Raw genomic sequence first — 20,103 nt, 5'->3', positions numbered from 1 at the left:
AAATTGCTTAGCATAGTTCCTGGCACATGTAAAGTGCTCAATGCATGTTAGCTCTTGTGATTACTTTGAGGATGTTACTGTATCGTGTTGTTTAGAAAGCAAGGACGTAGATAATTCAATTTCAGAACTCTTTGTTCCATACCTGCTGTGTGGCTGTAGTATCATTGCCAATACGTAGCTTACGGTTTTGTCATGGGGACTTAAGCCAATGAATCATAGCTTTACATGGGTATAATGTGTTGTATGATGGCACAGACATCACACCTGGTGTTGATAAGGAAGGAAGAGCTCGTTAGAGATTTGTCAGGGACTGGGAAGTCCAAGAGGACTTCCTGGAAGAGGGGCATTTGAGTTGTACCTTGAAGAATATGGCTGACAGCCAACATGCTGAGTGCTATGTGCCTAACTCCATTCTGAGCATGTTAAATGTATTGACTCATTTGATCCTTGTGGCAGTCTTAGGCCAGTCCTGCCGTTATCCCTTTCTGGTTGTAGAAACTGAGGCACAAAGAAGTGAATTTGCCCAGGTTAGACTCCAGAGCCCACACAGTTAGTCACTACTGCTGTGAAGAAAAGATCTTAGAGGCAAGAACTGGCACATGCAGCGGCTGGCAGTAGGAGTGAGAGGGAGAAATGAGCATCAATGGGGGCGAGTAGGAATGAGTGTGGGGATGGAACCCTTGAATGCAGGGGGCAAAGCTTGGGAGCCATTGACGATTTTAAGAGTTTTTATTATGAAAATCTCCAGACATACCCCAAAGTAGAGGACAGTGAACCCCTGTGCACCCATCACTCAGCAGTGAAGTTTTTTGAACTGAGCAAATGAGATCATTCAAGTTGCAGTGGCTAAAATCAAGTTTTGCCCTTTTTAAAAGGGCAAATTGTTATTTATGTAGAAAACTTTACTTTCCTTAACAGCATGTTTTCGAGGGTTTCCAGGCAATTAAGATTTCCCTGTAGTTATATGAAAATGTGCTGGCCTTTTGTTCCATTAACTAGATTTTTGTTAAACTCTCATTTGTATTTCAGGTTGCTGTTGTCAAAATGAAGAACACTGAACGAATTTATGCAATGAAAATCCTCAACAAGTGGGAAATGCTTAAAAGAGCAGAGGTAAGTGCAGAGTATTAAATAAATCAGGGTTTTGTATGAGAGGAGTAACGATTAAGCCCTGCTGGGTAAGAAACACAGTGCTCACAAATCTGGGCCTTCCTGCCTTGACAAGAGTGAGCTGCTTTTTGTCATCAAGATCTCGCCTTCCTCCCAGACATCTGCTCCTCTCTGCATCGGTGTTTCCTCCTTTATCAGGTGCTCCACTTGAGAGTTCCCCCTCGAGTATATCGGTCAGATTTTTGTTTACTGTAAGGGCAAATTAAGACCTTCATGGAAGTTTTAGGCATTTATCACAGTTCTGCTCCATATGCAAAAGGAATTACAGAATTTGGATCCTACTTAAGTACAGAAATGTTTTTATGTTCTCTCTTAGATAGAGAATGAGGATTATCAATAAAAGTAGATGACTACTGCATGCCAGTCTTTGATCCACTTTTTCTTAGTTCTGTGTCCGTGCCCATGGCGGCTATTTCATGCCCTCAACTCCATTCTCTCCAGCCCCACCCTCAGCCCCTGACTGAGACAGGCGAGGTCTGCTCGGTAAGCCTAAGCTTTTCTTCTGGTCATCTCCACACTCCCCTCCCATGCCTCACAGTTTCTATGTTCTTCCATTTTGCCTCAGAAAACCAAGAATCCTTCCTTTCCAAGGACATGTTGCCAGTTAACCCCTTTGCTGTGTGCTCTGATCTGCTCTATCACTTATCCAGTCCTCTCATTGGACTCCCCCCCATGCCAAGATGTGCTGAGTGCCCGTTCTCTGCCCCGGCTGCCGTCTGTGGTAGTGGTTCACTCTGGCTCATTTCTCTCCTCAGCACCGCCGCTGCTTCTCTCTACAGCTGCTCAACAGGCCCCTTGCTTGCCTGCAGCTTTCCCCTCTAGAATTGAACGCCTCCTCCTTCCAGGAATTCCTTCTTTGGTTTCTAGCCTCTCTCCTCCTATTGCTGTAAATCCTCCTTGTAATTTGAGGTGGCCCTTTCCTCTTTTGTTCAGCAGTTCTTATCTGCCGATGATAGCTGCCACTTTGAGCAGATAACAACACAAACCATTTATTTAGGTCAGTTTGCTGTCCTGAGCTTTGGATTTTCACTGACTTGGTGAGCATTTTCACCTCAGCATCCCTCTGGCATCTCAAGTCCATCATGTGTAAATCATTTATGGCTTCTTGTTCTTCCCCATCCATACACATTTCTTCTTTCCTGCCATGGCACCCCGCAGAAGGTCTTATTGCTCAATAAATGCATGTTGGTTAACTGAGTCATCACCCTTTTTGCAGTCACCTGGGCTCAAAATGTTGGTGGCCCATGACTGAACCTTCTGTGCCTCTTTGCTCTGCCGGTTTCTTCCTCTCTGTCCTCACGCCATCGTTTTCCTCATTGTGTGCTTCAGTAGCCCTTCTCCATGGCACCACTGGCACTTTGGCGAAGACAGGAAAACCGTTGAAGCAGTTCTTCTGTGGGAGAAAAAGTAGCTGCTGTTACCTGAAAGTTTAGGGGGAGAATAAGGATTTTGGGGAAAAAATACTAGTAGCAGATTCCATTCAAGATTATATTTTTACAGGAGTGATTGATTTATGAAAGAAGTTAGAGCCATATTTAATGTAACTTGTTATGTTAACCTGCAGAATGAAATGTGTGTGTCTGTATGTGTGTTTAAATTGTAAAAATGGTTAGGGAGAGGTGATTCTCACCTTATCGTATAAGTATTCACCAAATGTCTTGGTGAATGAGTGCTTTTTAAAAGAGTAAATGTTGCTTATTTAATTTAAATCTGGTTACACAGATCCTATTTAATTGGCATACTCAGAAAAGTCTAGAATGTCTGCTAATTATGATGATTATCATAGAATATATTATGGGATATATATGTATGTGATATATATATAAAAATATATATATTGATATAATGCTGGTTGAAGTAATTTCTTTTTATTCTTATTTAATAAGCTTATTTAAAACATTAAATAATATTGACTTCTAAAAATCTTCTTTAAAAGCATAAAGTCAACAAGAGGTGGCAGTAGCAAGGTAGCTGAGCAGTCTAGGTTTATAATTTATAGACCAGGTTCAACTTTTAGTTCATCTTTTTTGGCTGTTAAAAAAATGCTTGAGGGGCCGGCTCCGTGGCCGAGTGTTTAAGTTTGCGCGCTCTGCTGCGGTGGCCCAGGGTTCGGATCCTGGGCGCGGACATGGCACCGCTTGTCAGGCCACGTTGAGGCAGCGTCCCACATCCCACAACTAGAAGGACCTGCAGCTAAGATATACAACTATGTACAGGGGGGTTTGGGGAGATAAGGCAGAAAAAAAGAAATAAAGAAAGAAGATTGGCAACGGTTGTTAGCTTAGGTGCCAGTCTTTAAAAAAAAAAAAAATGCTTGAAAGTTTCTGTCTGCTCTTGAAACAAAACACACTGCCTAATAATGCATATATTTCCTCTATGTGGGTCACCATGCAGGCGATCCTCAGATTAGGAAAGGGTTTTGTTCTGAACATTTATAGGTAGATGCTCGAGAACATGAAACATCTTGTGGAAACAGTGTCCAGATGCTGTAGGTTCCTGGCCTGGCCCCAGGACAGCACTCGGGTTTTCTTATAGCCGTCCCTTTACTAGGTCATGGTGGTTCCAGAACCACTTGTCTCTGCACATTTGGACATTGTAAGCTGTTTGTTGGCCCATCTGAGTCCTCTTGTCTACTTCTGATTAGTAGAATCGGGACATAACTACCTCAGTCGTTTCTTTTTGAAAGAAAAACTTAAAAAAAAGGTTTAGAATTGAAAAACTTGTGGAAAAAGCAACTTTTAAAGGTCACTGTCAGACTCAAATGAGAGAACAGGTGAGACACGTGCTTCACTGCCTTGCATAGTAGCTCCTTCATCAGTAGTGCCTGTAAGAAGGAGTTCAAGTCTTACTATGTCTTCAGTAAAGAGGATGTTTTATTATAATTATACCTGGTTACTTTTAAATACAGAGGTCACCTGTGTGTTAGAAAAAAAAGCTGTAGCAGCTAAAAGGTAGCCGTTTACCCATATGGTACATGCCATAGGTCTTCATAGTAGAATCCTATTATGGTCATGTGCATCAGTATGCTGTGAATAACACAGGTGTGTGCCCTTTCCTGCCAGCCATGTGGCTGCTAAACTGTAGGTCTGTGACAGAGGGGCAGACATGTGGATGGCCATGCCGCAGGCTACCCTGAGGAGGCTGACATGGTAAAGAGAAGTCAAGCAATGCTGAGTGGAAAGGGCCCAGCTAGGAAGCTGTTGCTGACATCCACCTGTGAGCCGGGTTTTATCTCAAGTGTTGGCCTTAGAAATGGCATGTGTGGGAGGGGTAGGTGCAAGGCTCGCCTTAAAGTGAGTTCTCAGCAGCCCGTGGCACCCGTGTGCATGCATGTGTGTGTACAGGAGCATGAAAGAATAGAGTGCTCAGCCTTTCAGTTGGTGCAGGTGATGACTGAGGAGCAAGTGGGAGCTGCCTTTATAGAGATGATACTTCAGGTGAGTAAGAGAGGCCGGTCTCCCTGCAGCCTGGAAGGCAGATGACACTGTCTCCAGAGCCTCTGTCACAGCAGGGACCCCCTATATTCAGGACTCTGCTCTGCAAGGTGCTTTTCCAGATGGACACAGACCAACTCTCCCCCTAATTCTTTACAGACTGCTTGTTTCCGAGAAGAACGTGACGTGCTGGTGAACGGCGACTGTCAGTGGATCACCACGTTGCACTATGCCTTTCAAGATGAAAATTATCTGGTATGTTTGGGTCGCCAAGACCTTAAAGACTGTCAAATGGCATTTCACTGAAGTTTTTTGATTCCTTTGTGCTGTCACTAAAAAATGAATAAGACAATATGGAACTGATGTTGTTTAAATGTATATTTGACTAGATAAAATTAAGAGGTTTGGGTGTTTTGTTTTTTTTTTCCCAATTGCTTTTTCTTCCCAAATCCTCCCAGTACATAGTTGTATATTTTAGTTCTGGGTCCTTCTAGTTGTGGCATGTGGGACGCCACCTCAGCATGGCCTGTTGAGTGGTGCTGTGTCCGTGCCCAGGATCCAAACCAGCGAAACCCTGGGCCACCGAAGCGGAGCGCACAAACTTAACCACTCAGCCACAAGGCCGGCCCCCAAGGGGTTTGTTTTAATGTAGGAATCATCAGGTAGAATTTTATAAAATAGGCGTGTAAAATTATATGCTTTGTTTTTCTCTAATCACTAGATAACCTGATTTTTTGTTCATTGGGCTTATTACATCTAAGTAAACTGGGGAGTTTAAAACATTTTCTATCTTGAATTATGTTAAGAAGAGGAAACTGCTGTGGAGATTTAAAATGTTTCAGCCCTGTACAGTGAGTGCGTGTTTCCACCTCTGTTTCCTTCATGGCCGGGTCAGGTCACACTGTGCTGGGTCACACACTCCCCAGTGGGTGAACTGGCCTCTAGGAGGCCTTCTGACACAGTTTTTTGAATGACTCCTGGTTTCCACATTCTTGCCATCTCTTTATTCTTCTGACTTGTACTGGGGCTTGCTTTCAGCGTTGACTAATAGCTTTGTGATTCACCCATGTGCGCAGAGTTGAGCATGGATGCCCAGTAAAACAGACACAAGACAGTTCAGAAGAGAAAGGGAAACCAGGCCTCTGGCTCAGGCACTGAGTGATTCACAACTGCTTTGTTAAGACTTTTAATTCCGAGAATGACTTTCCAGGTTTGCCTAACCCTAAAATAGTCCACACTATGGAGCTCTGGGTGGACAGCGGCCTGTCCAGACCTAGGAGAAGCCAGTCCCAGCGTCGCTCCTCCAGCCAGCACTCTGCCAATACTATTTCCCCAACAGTGGCTGCAAAGGGCTTCAAGGGTCACCACAGCCTCAGGGCAGGGACCTAACCCGTGTTCTCTTTCTTTAACAACAGACTTATAAGTCCATGCTCAAAAATGTACTCCGTTTGCTTACAACAAGCGGAGTAATGTTGTATTTCTTTTATTCATCTTAAAATAATCTCTTATAAACATCAAAGAAATCCCTAAGATTCAAACGTTCAGGATTAGTTAAAATGGTTTGTTACACTTTTTATTTAGAATTTTTAAAATATGTATTTGTTTTGACAGACAGGCGCAGCTGGTGTTTATTGAGCACAGGCCTATGGGTTATCTCGTCAGTCTTCCCAGTGACCCAGTGAGTTAGGCATTCATGATTTTCACCATTTTATAAATAGAGTATCTGGGGCAGGGGGAGGTGAAATCATTTGCCCAAGGTTATTGCACAGATACAAGGACTGTGCCAGGACCCCAGCCTGGGCCTGTCTGGTGGAGGTGGTGCCCAGTGCCCCTCCTCTGGCAGGCAGCAGAGTCCTGATGCTGTGGGGCCAGATATCTCCACATAAACCCCCTTGCTTCTGCGTCATTGTCCCTGCTCCGAGTGGACTGTCTCCATTTCATTTCCTATTTTGATAAGGACTAAACCAAGTTTCTAAGGAGGGCTAGGCAATATGGTTTTGAACAGAAGGAAAACAGCATTTTTTGTTTCTGCTATTTTTCCTGAAGTCAGTCTGTTGCTGTCTGAAACATTAAGCATTTCCGGTTTATTCTGAGTTAAGGCAGTTGATTAGGAAATACTGTGAAGCCATCTTCTTGGGTTTTTGGAGTTCAGTTAGAAATACAATGAAAATTGAGGGGAGAAGGAGGGTGAGGGCTCTGCCGCTTTCCTGTGTATGTGAACGTGGGCCCCACTCTTGGGGTCAGCAGACCAAGTCTGGCCACTACCTCTGCCACCCACGAGTGGTACATTTAAGCAAGTTCCTTACCTCTCTGGGACAGTGGCAGTTACCGCCTTATGCCATGGTCATGAGGATGAACGAGGCAGGCGTAGAAAGCACTCAGCTTGAGCACTTCATGAGGCACAAGGGTGCAGGCTGGTGTTGGGTATTCCTCGTAATGTGGAAATGAGGATGCCTCTGGCCCCCCTGCGGGGCCAGTTCATGTTATAAGTTCTATTGTAGGTATCTAAACTTGGCATGTCATAAAAATTAAAGCTCTTTCACTAGTAACTAAAAGGGGTGTTGCCTTATTGACTTAACTCAGAATCCTGCATTATGGGACAGAAAATAATTGGTCTAGTTCCGACTCCAAAAGTAAGTTTCTACTTGTCTGCTTTAGAAGCCTTTGCGTTTTACTTGTCCTATAAACTTGTTTTCCAGAAGCGCATCATATTTAGCACTGCTGTAATATGTTTTTTGTTTTTAGATTTCTAGGTAGCCGTGGAAGCCATTGAGGCTCAGCTAGATATGGTGCTTGACTCATTCCTACTGCTTTCTTTAGGGGCCGGAGTCTTGGGTATTCATGCATCTAATCTCCCCTCACCCCACGTGCGTCTACCAGCAGGTGCTGTGGTCTCTTCCTCCAGATTTCTACAGTATCCACCCACTGTCCTCATTCCCTCGACCTCGTCCCCAGGGCCTGTCACCCTCCCCTCTGGCTTGGACCACATCGTGGCTTCCCAGCCCCCTGTCCATCCTCTGGTCCATTCTTGACAGGGCAGTCAGAGAAAGCTTTTAAATGTGAATGGGATTGGAGCTTCCCAGCTCAGGAGCCTCCAGCAGCTTCTAACCATGGCCTGTGGGATCCAGCCTAGTCCCCTCCCTACTCTTCATGTTTGGCCATAGTCACTGTTTTCCATTTCTCCACCATGCCACACTCATTCTCCTCTTAGCCTCTTTTCACACATCCCTTTGTTCAAAACACAAGCCTTGGCCCATGCCATGGCTGGCTTCTGTCTGTTGTTCAGGCCTTGGCCATCTGCCTCATAGTCCATGCATGGTAGTCCCCAGTCATGCTCTACCACCCCATACAGTTTAGTTTTCTTTCTGGCACTTACGGCTCTCTAAAATTGTGTTCATCTCCATGCTGCTTATGGTCTCCCTCCCTTCACAGATGTCTGCTCCATAGTAGAGGGACCTGTCACCTAGAGGGGTGTGGACAAGTTTGTTATTGAGAGAGCAAGTGAAGGAATGAGAGAGAAAACTAACTCAGTGAATGTCCATTGAGAGTCTTCGGTGTAACAGGAGTTGTGCCCGGTGTGGAAGAGAGAGAAAACGATTAACACGGGACTCTTGCCCTTAAAATTTACTGTTGGGGCCGGCTCCCTGGCCAAGTGGTTAAGTTTGCGCTCTGTGCTTTGGCTTCCCAGGGTTTCATCAGTTCAGATCCTGGCTGTGGACATGGCACCACTCATCAGGCCTTGGTGAAGCAGCATCCCACATAGCACAGCCAGAACGACCTACAACTAGAATATACAACTGTGTACTGGGGGGCTTTGGGGAGAAGAAGAAGAAGGAAAAAAAAAGACAAGGTTGGCAACAGATAGTAGCTCAGGTGCCAACCTTTAACAAAAAAACACTTCATTGCTTGTTGGAAGGGACAGGCAACAGTGCCAAGAGACCAAGGCGGGAAGACTGGGAAAGGCTTCTCAGAGGAAGGGTCAATCGAGGTGGGACTTGAAAGCTGAGTTCTGAGGCAGGATGAGAGGGTTGTTGGTAAAAAATTCTATATGAGAACAGGGACCTCTCCCTTTCTCAGACAAACTCAGCCACATGGTGACCAGTTAACTTTCTTAGAAGACACTAAGTGTCATTTTTAAGGTTATGATCCTGGAATCCGATTGCTTCAGTTCAAATCCTCTCTCTGTCACTTGCTAACTGGGTGACTTTGGGCCTGTCATCAAGCCTCTTGTTTCCTCGCCTGTAAATGGGATTCTGATACTACCTGTGACGAGGGCTGTTGTGAGCTTTAACAGAGATAACGGGCAGAAATCACCGAAAATCATAGAGACTGAAGGCACAGGATGTAATAGTTGTTCACTGAATGGTAGCTGTTATTATTAGATTCTCAATAAATATTAAATGATTGTTTCTCTGGCCAAGTAAACAAGACAGTGGTATTTCCTCTCTGTGTTGGTTAGTTAAAAGTTAACTGCTTAGACCAGAGCATCCATCTCTTAAGAGGAAACTGGCATGAAGGAAGGTGATTCTTACAAGGCAGGGACCACCAGCTTCTCCAGCAACCTCTGAGGCTTGGTGGCCCATGGAGTGGGGGTGTTGATTGCACCCTGATTCTCGCTATGATGGTCTCTGACCAGTGAGATGCCCCCATCGGAGTCTGCACAGCCCCTGGGCTTCCTCTGTCACAGTCTTCGGAGTGCTGCACAGAGAGGCTGTGCAGCCTCCAGTGGCACACGCCGGCCAGTGGCAATGAGCTCTAAGGGAAGGGACTGGCTCAGTTCCATTAGTAGAACACCCGGCACCTCGGGCATGTTTCCTCTGATTGCTCTCATTTCTACTTCAGCAATAGATTTTCTGATTCTTCCTTGGGGGTGAACCCATAAGTATTTATCTTCTGTTTTTTTCAGGATATTGTCTTTCTATTAAGAGCTGCTAGTTTCATGTGATTTTATATAATTTACCTCCCTTCTCTGGTCCAGTGTCTTCCTCGTGTGACATGAGGGCCTAGAGAATTATTATTTTTTACTTATTTTTTTATTTTATTGAGGTCATGTTCATTTATAACATTGTGTAATTTCAGGTGTACATTATTATATATCAGTTTCTGTATAGACGGCATCGTACTCACCAGCAATAGTCTAGTTTTTATCTGTCACCATTACATAGGTGCCCCTTTACCCCTTTCTCCCAACGCCTCCCTCCCCTTTCCCTCTAATAACCTCTAATCTGTTCTCTTTACCCATGTGTTTATCTTCCACATATGAGTGAAGTCATACAGTGTTTGTCTTTCTCTATCTGGCTTATTTCACTTAACGTCATACCCTCAAGGTCCATCAATGATGTTGCAAATGGGACGCGTTTGTCTTTTTTTTTATGGCTGAGTAGTAGTCTATTGTATATGTGTGCCCCATCTTCTTTATCCATTCTTCAGTTGATGGATGCTTGGGTTGCTTCCACATCTTGGCTATTGTGAATAATGCTGCAGTGAACCTAGGGGTGCATAGATCTCTTTGTATTGTTGATTTCATGTTCTTTGGATAAATAGCCAAAAGTAGGATAGCTGGGTCCTATGGTATTTCTATTTTCAATTTTTTGGAAAATCTCCAAACTGTTTTCCATCGTGGCTGCACCAGTTTGCATTCCCACCAACAGTCAATGAGGGTTCCCTTTTCTCCATATCCTCTCCAACACTTATTATTTCTCATCTTGTTAAGTATAGCCATTCTGATGGGTGTGAGGTGACACCTCATTGTAGTTTTGATTTGCATTTCCCTAATAATTAGTGACATTGAACATCTTTTCATTTGCCTATTGGCCATCTATATATCTTCTTTGGAAAAATGCCTCTTCATATCCTCTGCCCATTTTTTGATCAGATTGTTTGTCTTTTTATTGTTGAGTTGTATGAATTCTTTATATATTTTGGAAATTTAACCCCTTGTTGGATATATGATTTGCACGTATTTTCTCCCTGTTGGTGGGTTTTTTCACTTTGTTCATGGTTTCCTTTGCCTTGCAGAAGCTTTTTAGTCTGATGTAGTCCCATTTATTTTTTCTTTTTTTTCCCTTGCCTGAGTAGACATGGTATTTGAAAAGATGCTGCTAAGACTGATGTCAAAGAGTGTACTGCCTATATTTTCTTATAAGACTTTTATGGTTTCAGGTCTTAAATTGAAGTCTTTAATCCATTTTGAGTTAATTTTTGTATATGGTTTAAGATAATGGTCTGCTTTCATTCTTTTGCGTGTGGCTGCCCAGTTTTCCCAACATCATTTATTGAAGAGACTTTCCTTTCTCCATTGTATGTTCTTGGCTCCTTTGTTTAAGATTAGCTGTCTGTTGGGTCCAGCCCGGTGGTGTAGCGGTTAAGTTTGCACGTTCTGCTTCGGTGGCCTGAGGTTCACTGGTTCAGATCCCGGTTGCGGACATGGCACCGTTTGTCAGGGCATGCTGTGGTAGGCGTCCCACATATAAAGTAGGGGAAGATGGACACGGATGTTAGCTCAGGGCTAGTCTTCCTCAGCAAAAAGAGCAGGATTGGCGGCAGATGTTAGCTCAAGGCTAATCTTCCTCAAAAAAAAAAAAAAGATTAGCTGTCCGTAGATGTCTGGGTTTATTTCTGGGCTTTCAGTTCTGTTCCATTGATCTGTGTGTCTGTTTTTGTGCCAGTACCATGCCATTTTGATTACTATAGCTTTGTAGTATATTTTGAAGTCAGAGATTGTGATGCCTCCAGCTTTGTTCTTTTTTCTCAGGATTGCTTTAGCTGTTCAGCGTCTTTTGTTGTTCCATATAAATTTTAGGATTCTTTGTTCTAGTTCTGTGAAAAATGTCATTGGGATTCTGATTGGGATTGCAGTGAATCTGTAAATTGCCTTAGGTATTATGGACATTTTAACTATGTTTATTCTTCTGATCCGTGTGCATGGAATTATCTTTCCATTTCTTTATGTCTTCTGTTTCTTTCAATAATGTCATAGTTTTCACTGTATAGGTCTTTCACCTCCTTGGTTAAATTTATTCCTAGATATTTTATTCTTTTTGTTACAATTGTAAATGGGATTGTATTCTTGACTGCTCTTTCTGTTAGTTCACTATTAGTGTATAGAAATGCAACTGATTTTTGTAAGTTGATTTTGTACCTTACAATTTTGCCATAGTTGTTGATTATTTCTAATAGCCTTCTGGTGGATTCTTTAGGGTTTTCTGTGTATAGAATCATGTTGTCTGCACACAGCAGGAGTTTTACGTCTTCCTTTCCAATTTGGATACCTTTAATTTCTTTTTCTTGTCTAATTCCTCTGGGCAAAACCTCAAATTATGTTGAATAAGAGTGGCGAGAGTAGGCACCCCTGTCTTGTTCCTGTTCTTACAGGGATGACTTTCAGTTTTTCCCCGTTGAGTGTGATACTGGCTGTGGGTTTGTCATATATGGCCTTTATTATATTGAGGTATTTTCCTTCTGTACCCATTTTATTGAGAGTTTTTATCATAAATGGATGTTAAATCTTGTCAAATGCTTTCTCTGCATCTGTTGAGATGATCATGTGATTTTTATTCTTCATTTTGTTAATGTGTATCACATTGATTGATTTGTGGATGTTGAACCCTCCCTGCGTCCCTGGTATAAATCGCACTTGATCATTGTGTATGATCCTTTTAATGTACTGCTGTATTTGTTTGCCAATATTTTGTTGAGGATTTTTGCTCATCAGTGACATTGACCTGTAATTTTCCTTCTTTGTGTTGTCCTTGTCTGGTTTTGTTATCAGAGTGACATGTCTGTTCATCAGTGACATTGACCTGTAATTTTCCTTCTTTGTGTTGTCCTTGTCTGGTTTTGGTATCAGAGTGATGTTGGCCTCGTAGAATGAGTTAGGAAGTGTTCCATCGTCTGCAATTTCGTGGAATAGTTTGAGAAGGATAGTTATTAAATCTTCTTTGAATGTTTGATAGAATTCTCCAGAGAAGCCATCTGGTCCTGGACTTTTGTTTTTTGGGATGTTTTTGAATACTGTTTCAATCTCTTTCTTGTAATTGATCTATTCAGATTCTCTATTTCTTCTTGATTTCATTTTGGGAGGTTGTATGACTCTAAGAATTTATCCATTTCTTCTAGGTTGTTCAATTTGTTGGCATATAGTTTTTCATAGTATTCTCTTATAATCCTTAGTATTTATGTGGTGTCCATTGTAATTTCTCCTCTTTCATTTCTAATTTTATTTATTTGAGCCTTTTCTCTTTTTTTCTTAGTGAATCTGGCTAGGGGTTTGTCAGTTTTGTTTATCTTCTCAAAGAACCAGCTCTTAGTTTCATTGATCCTTTTTTTTAGCCTCTATTTCACTTATTTCTGCTCTGATTTTTATTGTTTTCCTCCTCCTGCTGACTTTTGGTTTTGATTGTTCTTTTTCTGGTTTATTAGATGTAGTTTAAGATGCTTTTTTGAGATTTTTCTTCTTTGTTGAGCTGGGCCTGTATTGCTGTAAGTTTCCCTCTTAGAACTGCTTTTGCTGCATCACATAAGAGTTGGTATGTTGTTTTCATTTTCGTTTGTCTCCAGGTATTTTTTTATTTCCCCTTTGATTTCTTCGTTGATCCAATAGTGATTCAGTAACATGTTCTTTGGTCTCCACATATTTATGTCCTTCCTAGCCTGCTTCTTGTAGTTGATTTCTAGTTTCATAGCATTGTGATCAGAAAAGATGCTTGATATGACTTCAGTCTTCTTAAATTTATTGAGACTTGCCTTGTTTCCCAGCATATGGTCTATCTTTGAGAATGTTCCATGTGCACTTGAAAACAGTATGTATTCTGCTTTTTTGGGATGAAATGTTCTATATGTATCTAAGTCCATCTGGTCTAGTGTTTAATTTAAAGCCACTCTTTCCTTGTCGTCTTTCCATCTGGATGATCTATCTGTTGATGAAAGTAGGGTGTTGAGCTCCCCTACGTTTATTGTGTTGCAGTCGCTTTCTCCATTTAGGTATGTTAATAGTTGCTTTCTGTACTTTGGTGCTCCTGTGTTGGGTGCACATATATTCATAAGTGTTATGTCCTCTTGGTGGAATGTCCCTTTTATCATGATATACTGCCCCTCTTTGTCTCTTGTTGTCTTTTTTATCTTAAAGTCTGCTTTGAGATAAGTAGGGCAACACCTGCTGTCTTTTGCTTGCCATTTGCTTGGAGTAGCATCTTCCATATCTTCACTCTGAGCCTGTTTGTCTTTAGAGCTGAGATATGTTTCCTGGTGGCAGCATATTGTTGGGCCTTGTTTTCTAATCCATCTAGCCACTCTGTATCTTTTGATTGGAGAATTCAATCCATTTACCTTTACAGTGATTATTGATATATGAGGGCTTAGTACTGCCATTTTATCTCTTATTTGCCAGTTCTATATTTCCATTGTTTCTTTTCCCTTTATTTCTGATTGCCATTTCAGTTTGGTGATTTTCTGTGATAGTTTTCTCAGTTTCCTCTTTATTTATAATTTGTGGCCCTGCTCTGATTTTTTTTTTTTTTTAGTAGTTGCCATGAGGTTTCTATAAACTATCTCATAGATGAGATAGTCCATTTTCTGATAGGCCCTTATCTCTATTAGCCTAAGCAGGCTCCATCTCTTTCCTCTTCCCCTTCTGAGTTTTTGCTGTGACAAATTGTTGTTTTCTGTGTTGTGAATTTATGACTAAATTGAAGTGTTTATAGTTATTTTTGATGCTTTCCTACCCTTTGTCTTTTATGTTATAATTGTTTACTGACCTATTCTGATACAGAGCTGCAATTTTCTGATTCTGTGTGTCTATTTATCTCCTTGCTCAAGATTTTGTAAACCTTTGCTTTTTAGTTTCAGATGGGGGGGCCCCTGTCAATGTTTCTTGTAAGGCTGGCCTAGTGGTGATGAACTCCCTCAGCTTTATTTATCTGGGAAGACTTTCATTTCTCCATTGTATCCGAGGGATAGTTTCACTGGATAGAGTATTCTTGGCTGAAAATTTTGTCTTTCAGTATTTTGACTATATCATTCCACTCTCTCCTAGCCTGTAAAGTTTCTGCTGAGAAATCCGCTGAAAGCCTGATAGGGGTTCCTTTGTAGCTTATTTTCTTCTGCCTCGCTGCCCTTAATATTTTTTCTGTTATTGACTTTTGCTGGTTTTACTATTATATGCCTTGGAGAAGGTCTTTTTGCATTGATGTACTTAGGAGTTCTATTGGCTTCATGTACTTGTAAGTCTAGTTGCTTTCCCAGGTTTGGGAAGTTCTCAGCAATTATTTCTTTGAACAAACTCTCTGCTCCATTTTCCCACTCTTCTCCCTCTGAAATATCTATAATCCTTACGTTGCTTTTCCTAATTGAGTTGGATATTTCTTGAAGAATTTCTTCTTCTTTTTTTTTTTTTTAAGATTTTATTTTTCCTTTTTCTCCCAAAGACCCCCAGTACATAGTTGTATATATTTTAGTTGTGGGTCCTTCTAGTGATACGTGGGATGCCGCCTCAGCATGGCCTGATGAGCGGTGCCATTCCCGCACCCAGGATTCGAACCGGTGAAACCGTGGGCCACCAAAGAAGAGCGTGTGAACTTAACCATTCGGCCATGGGGCCAGCCCCCTCTTCTTTTTCTTAAAATCAGTTCTCTCTCCTCCACCTGAAGCATTTCTTTCTATCCTCTAAATCCCTAATTCTGTCCTCCATAACATCAGCTCTGTTTTTCATTGATTTTAGGTTATTTTTTATCTCATTAATTGTGTTCTTCATATCCAGAATTTGTTTGGCTTTTTTTCTTTTTTTAGAGTTTTGGTCTCTTTGGTGAAGTATTCCTTCTGCTCATTAATTTTATTCCTGAGCTCGTTGAACTGTCTTTCTGAGTTTTCTTCCTACTCATTGAGTTTCTTTATGATAACTATTTTGAATTCTCTGACATTTAAATTGTACATTGATGTGAGTTCAGGATTGGTTTCTGGAGATATGTCGTTTTCTTTCTGCTCTGAAGTGTTAATGTAGTTCTTCATGGTGTTTGATGAAGGGATCCTTTGCTGGTGCATTTGTGGTAGGGTCAGATCACACGATTCCTCCTGCCACCATGGGGCTCGTGGCAGGAGCTGTTTTCTGATCCCGCCCCATCTGCTGAAAGTTGTGCTGGTAGGGTTTCTCTGCAATTGCATGCTGGCCACAGCCAATTGGCCAGTCACACACACACATGCAGGCTGGGCCTCTGTGCCCTGTCAGCAAGTCGCTCTGGTGGTGGACCACTATGCTCAGCAAGGGACCAGCCAAGCTGGTGCACTAGGCAGGAGGGGAGGGGGCACGCTTTCTTGTGTGCATGGGCCAGCTCTGTGCTCATGGGCTGCTTGGCTGAGCTGCTGTGCTTGGTGGGGGCTCCTTCGTGGGGGCTGAGCTGTGCTACTTGGTGGGGAGTGTTCCCATGGGTGGGCCTGCTGCAGCACAGTGGGCACTCCTGTGGGTCAGGCTACAACTGCAAAAATGTTTGGGTGGGCCCCACCTCCTCTAACAGTCTCACTAGCCACTGTATAAAGTCCTGTGACTTAGATCGCTGCCACCAGAGAGGGGCAGAGGTAGGACTGTGCTCATCTAGTTCCACTGTCTCTTGGGGATCCAGTCCACCCATCTTCGGATGCATGGCTGTGTGACTCTCCCAGACGTCCTGTTGTGCTGTGCAGGGAATCCTCTGCTGGTTAATGAATGTCTGTTTGGTTGTAACTTAGACGGGAAAAACAAAGGGAAGAAGTCAACTCTGCCATGATGCTGACATCATCCCTGGAGAATTATTTTTAAACCCTATAGAACTTGATGGATTATTATTTATGCTTTTACTTTGGGTCACTAGCTTTTAGAATTGCCTTCTCCAACATCAAACCCTTCAATCATTTTTTCCATTGATTAAATGTATTATTTATTGAAGTCTGTTCTCTGCCAAATGCATAACTTAAAATTATGGCAGTATTTTGATACATTAGGGTATGTGTTCTGAGAGGGGAAATCTTAGATTAGAGGAGCAAGTAGGAAGCCATTGATCCAGACCTGAAGAGTCACAGGACTTCTGCAATGGAATGTTTCGCCTTTACTTGTCAGGTTTAGTGGTAACTAAATACTGTATTTTCTCCCCTTCTCTTCCCAATTTGTAGTACTTAGTCATGGATTACTATGTGGGTGGTGATCTACTGACCCTGCTCAGTAAATTTGAAGACAAGCTTCCAGAAGATATGGCAAGATTCTACATTGGTGAAATGGTGTTGGCCATTGATTCCATCCATCAACTTCATTATGTGCACAGGTAATCACTTTCTTATATATTTTATGAAAAGCACATTTAATGTGTCAAAATAGTCCTTCCTGAGTTCCCAGGGTCACAGACCCCAGCTTCCAGGCTATCCTGAGAAGTCACACAGCGAGCGAGTTCTCACAGCACAGAATGACTTACCCAGGTTACTGCCTTTAAACCCCAGTGCCTGGCACCCAGGAAAGACAGCTTTATTGGGACTATTGTGGTGCTATAACTCCTGTCAGCTGAAGCCACCTTGTCATGGAGATTTACCTAACATTGGCTCACCCTCTCCCTGCCATATCTGGTCCCCAAGATGCCTACCTGCCCCCCAGAGCCCGCATGGGGTCCCCATCCCTCTGTGTCTCTGCTTTCTCAGCTTCACCTTCTCTCTGTTCCACACTGAACCCATGGGCCCCGTGACTTCATTCACCCCACAAATACTCACAGAAGGAAGGTGGGCAGAGGATTTGGGGCTCACTTCACAGCAGCATGTAAAGGATTGAACTGCATGAGTGTGTAACTGCCTCTTGCAGAGGGTCAGGCAGGGTGAGGTGTCAGAGCAGAAGATCAGGGTGGGTAGAAGTGTGAGGCAGGCCTTGCTGCTCTCCTGGTCCCTTCTGCGGTGCCTACCCTCTTTGCTGCGACAGTAATGGCCTTCGTGCCTCACCGAGGCGTCACCTTTGTATCCATCTCCCTCTGCTATTTAAGACAACAATTCAGTCCTGAGGGGTTATCTGTCTGTTTTACTGGTTTTATTTTTTTCCTAGTAATTTCATGGCAATAGTTTTAAAAAGTTAATAGTTTTGTAAGGCTTGTAACAAAACACAAGTCTCCAGCCCTTCCCCGCCCTGATTCTACTTGCCATAGGTAACTCTTGTTAGCTTTTTCAGCTGTTTCTTCTAGTACTTGCCTTCGTATTTCTAAATAACGGTTTTATATCACTCTTCCCTTTTTTGCGGAGGAGGATGAGTTAGATCACATCTATTAAACTGAAGATTTAACTCTTTTACATAGTTCATCTCTCTGTCTCTCCCACACGCTCCCAAACTTCCCTGGCCTACCTCGTCCGAATTAGTAAAATAATTTTTGGCTAAATCAGTGTTTGGTGTTTATAATATAATGACCATGTAAATGTTACATATGAGCCTGGTAGTATACGATACTTATACTTCTTATGCGAATTTTTGTTTCCTCTGAAGTTAATGATTGCCTTGTTTTTTCATTAGCTTACTTTTCTATATAGCTATGACTAATTATCCCCAAATATTGTGACTAAATTATAAAGACAAGCTTCCAGAAGATATGGCAAGAGTCTACATTGGTGAAATGGTGTTGGCCATTGATTCCATCCATCTGGGCATTCAGACACACCAGGTTGCTTCAGTCTGCTATTTTCTTGGAGCTGTCTCTTCCAGCTTTGCCATTCCTTTCTGCTTTGCTTGTTCTCTAGACTCACCTGCACTCTTCTCCTTCTAAGAGTTCTCTTCAAGTGGAGAGATTCCCTTCCTGTCTCCCTGGGATCGGATCCCTTGTTTTCTGAGTCTTCTTTCTTGGTTTGTTCTTTTGATTTGGTAGCACATATCCTCCAATAGTTTCTGGAAAAGGAAGCATGTGAGAGAATTTTTTTGAGATCAGGGTCTTAATTCCTTCCACATACATGACTGATCGTTTATCCAGTATGGAATTTTAAATTGGAAATCACTTTCCTCTTAGGACTGTGAAGGTGTTCACAGACATTCAGTGTTGCTGTTGAGAGGTTCCGGCCAGTGCTCCCCTGGCATTGTGGTCGGTTGCAGACCCACTTGGGGCTGAGCCTCTGCAGCCTGTCAGGTGGTTTTCCTAAGCAAATGCAGTTCCGTCTCCGAGGGTGGTGGTGGCACTCAGTGTTAAAGTGACAGCTCTTCAAGACTTGCCATGAGTGTTATCTCGTTCCTCAGGGAGGAAACTGAGGCCAAAGAGGTTAAACAACTTGCCTCAGGCCACATACTCCTGCCCAGGGCACTGTGCCGGAGGTCCCCTGTGTCACAGTGAGTCAAGGGAGCTGCCCCCAAATAACAGTTGCTTCTTTTGAGGTGATGAGATTTGGGACGGTGCATTTTCTTTTTTTCCCTATGTATTCTTTAATGTAGTTTTGCCTGCTTTATAACATTTATTGTAGTTGTCTTTAACATTAGATTTTGTACTTTGTCTTCTTGACAGACTTCACAACAGAGAAATAAATGTCTTTGTATTTGTCATAGATCTCCAGTGACATTAATTTGACCACCTTTTTAGTAGTTTATTCTTTCCCATTTTCCCCTAATTAGAAAGCTTTCTCCTCGTTTTCTTAGTTGTCCACGTAGAGGCTTTGCTCTGTCATTTGAACTTTGGGGTAGTAGGTGACATTAAATATTTAATTCAACCACTTCTGCCCCCCAAACTCAACTCAGCTCGAATGACCCAGTCTAAAATCAGCAAGCTTTGCATTTTTGCTAGAAGATTCACAAACTCAGGTTTTATAGGAAGCCAGTGCTAACCTAGTCTGAGGTAGGTACATTGTGAGTAAGTTTAAACCACATTTGGTGGGGCCAGAAATAAGTGAGATTTGTTGGCATGAGAGTGGTACACTGATGGATTTAAAACAAGCATGGTTCAGACCCTAGGCCCTAGCTTTGGGCCTCTTTTCTGTGGTTGGATGTGGGCCGTGGCAACTTGGGGCAGTGCCCACCACCCTGCTGGCTGGGCTTCTGCACGCAGAACAGCTGCTACCTCGCTTTGGCAGCGGGACCCCTCAGAAGCTCACTAGTGCAGCGAGCACTGGGAAGCTAGGACCAGCGAGCATGCCATGCAGGTGGGTGCAGCCCCTTGCTGAGAGATGAGCCTCAGATACCAGCAAAGGCAGAGACCAAGAGTAACAGATGCACGAAGAGTTGCAGATGGAGAACATGGCATCCCCAGAGAGAACAGAGTGCATCTTATGAATGAAATAGGAGCAGGTACAATTTTAAAAGATGGAATATTCAGAGAACAAAAAAGGTCTTGGAAAAGAAAAACTAGAAAAAACAGAAAGCTTAATAAAAGAGGTGGAAGGTAAAGTAGAGGAACTACAAGAAAGAGATCTGGGGAGAGATGAGGTGGTCAGAGTGGCTGTGGAGCTGCCTCCCAGGTAGTGGATCTGGGATCTGCAGCTGAAGCCCATCCTCAGTGACCTCTCTGGGAATCAGACCCTCTGTTGGGTTTGC

The 20,103-nt window shown here is 42.7% G+C and overlaps 1 protein-coding gene across 4 annotated transcripts in view; it reads left to right on the top strand.

The window, feature by feature from the left end:
- The window catches only part of CDC42BPB (CDC42 binding protein kinase beta), a 133,526-nt gene that overhangs the window by 52,682 nt on the left and 60,741 nt on the right, over positions 1-20,103 (top strand). For all 4 annotated transcript variants that reach the window (XR_011431894.1, XR_002803706.2, XM_023628442.2 and 1 more), the window contains exons 3-5: positions 1,030-1,113; positions 4,764-4,859; positions 16,743-16,891. Coding sequence is in view for 2 of the 4 variants with exons in the window: in XM_023628442.2 (XP_023484210.2) it covers positions 1,030-1,113; positions 4,764-4,859; positions 16,743-16,891 (329 nt within the window). In the remaining 2 variants the exon portion in view is untranslated. The remainder of the gene's footprint in view (positions 1-1,029; positions 1,114-4,763; positions 4,860-16,742; positions 16,892-20,103) is intronic.

The sequence above is a fragment of the Equus caballus genome, chromosome 24 (genome assembly GCF_041296265.1).
Source record: "Equus caballus isolate H_3958 breed thoroughbred chromosome 24, TB-T2T, whole genome shotgun sequence".
Lineage (NCBI taxonomy): Eukaryota > Metazoa > Chordata > Mammalia > Perissodactyla > Equidae > Equus > Equus caballus.
Note: the sequence above shows the minus strand (reverse complement) of the source record. Positions and strands in the feature narration are given on the sequence as shown.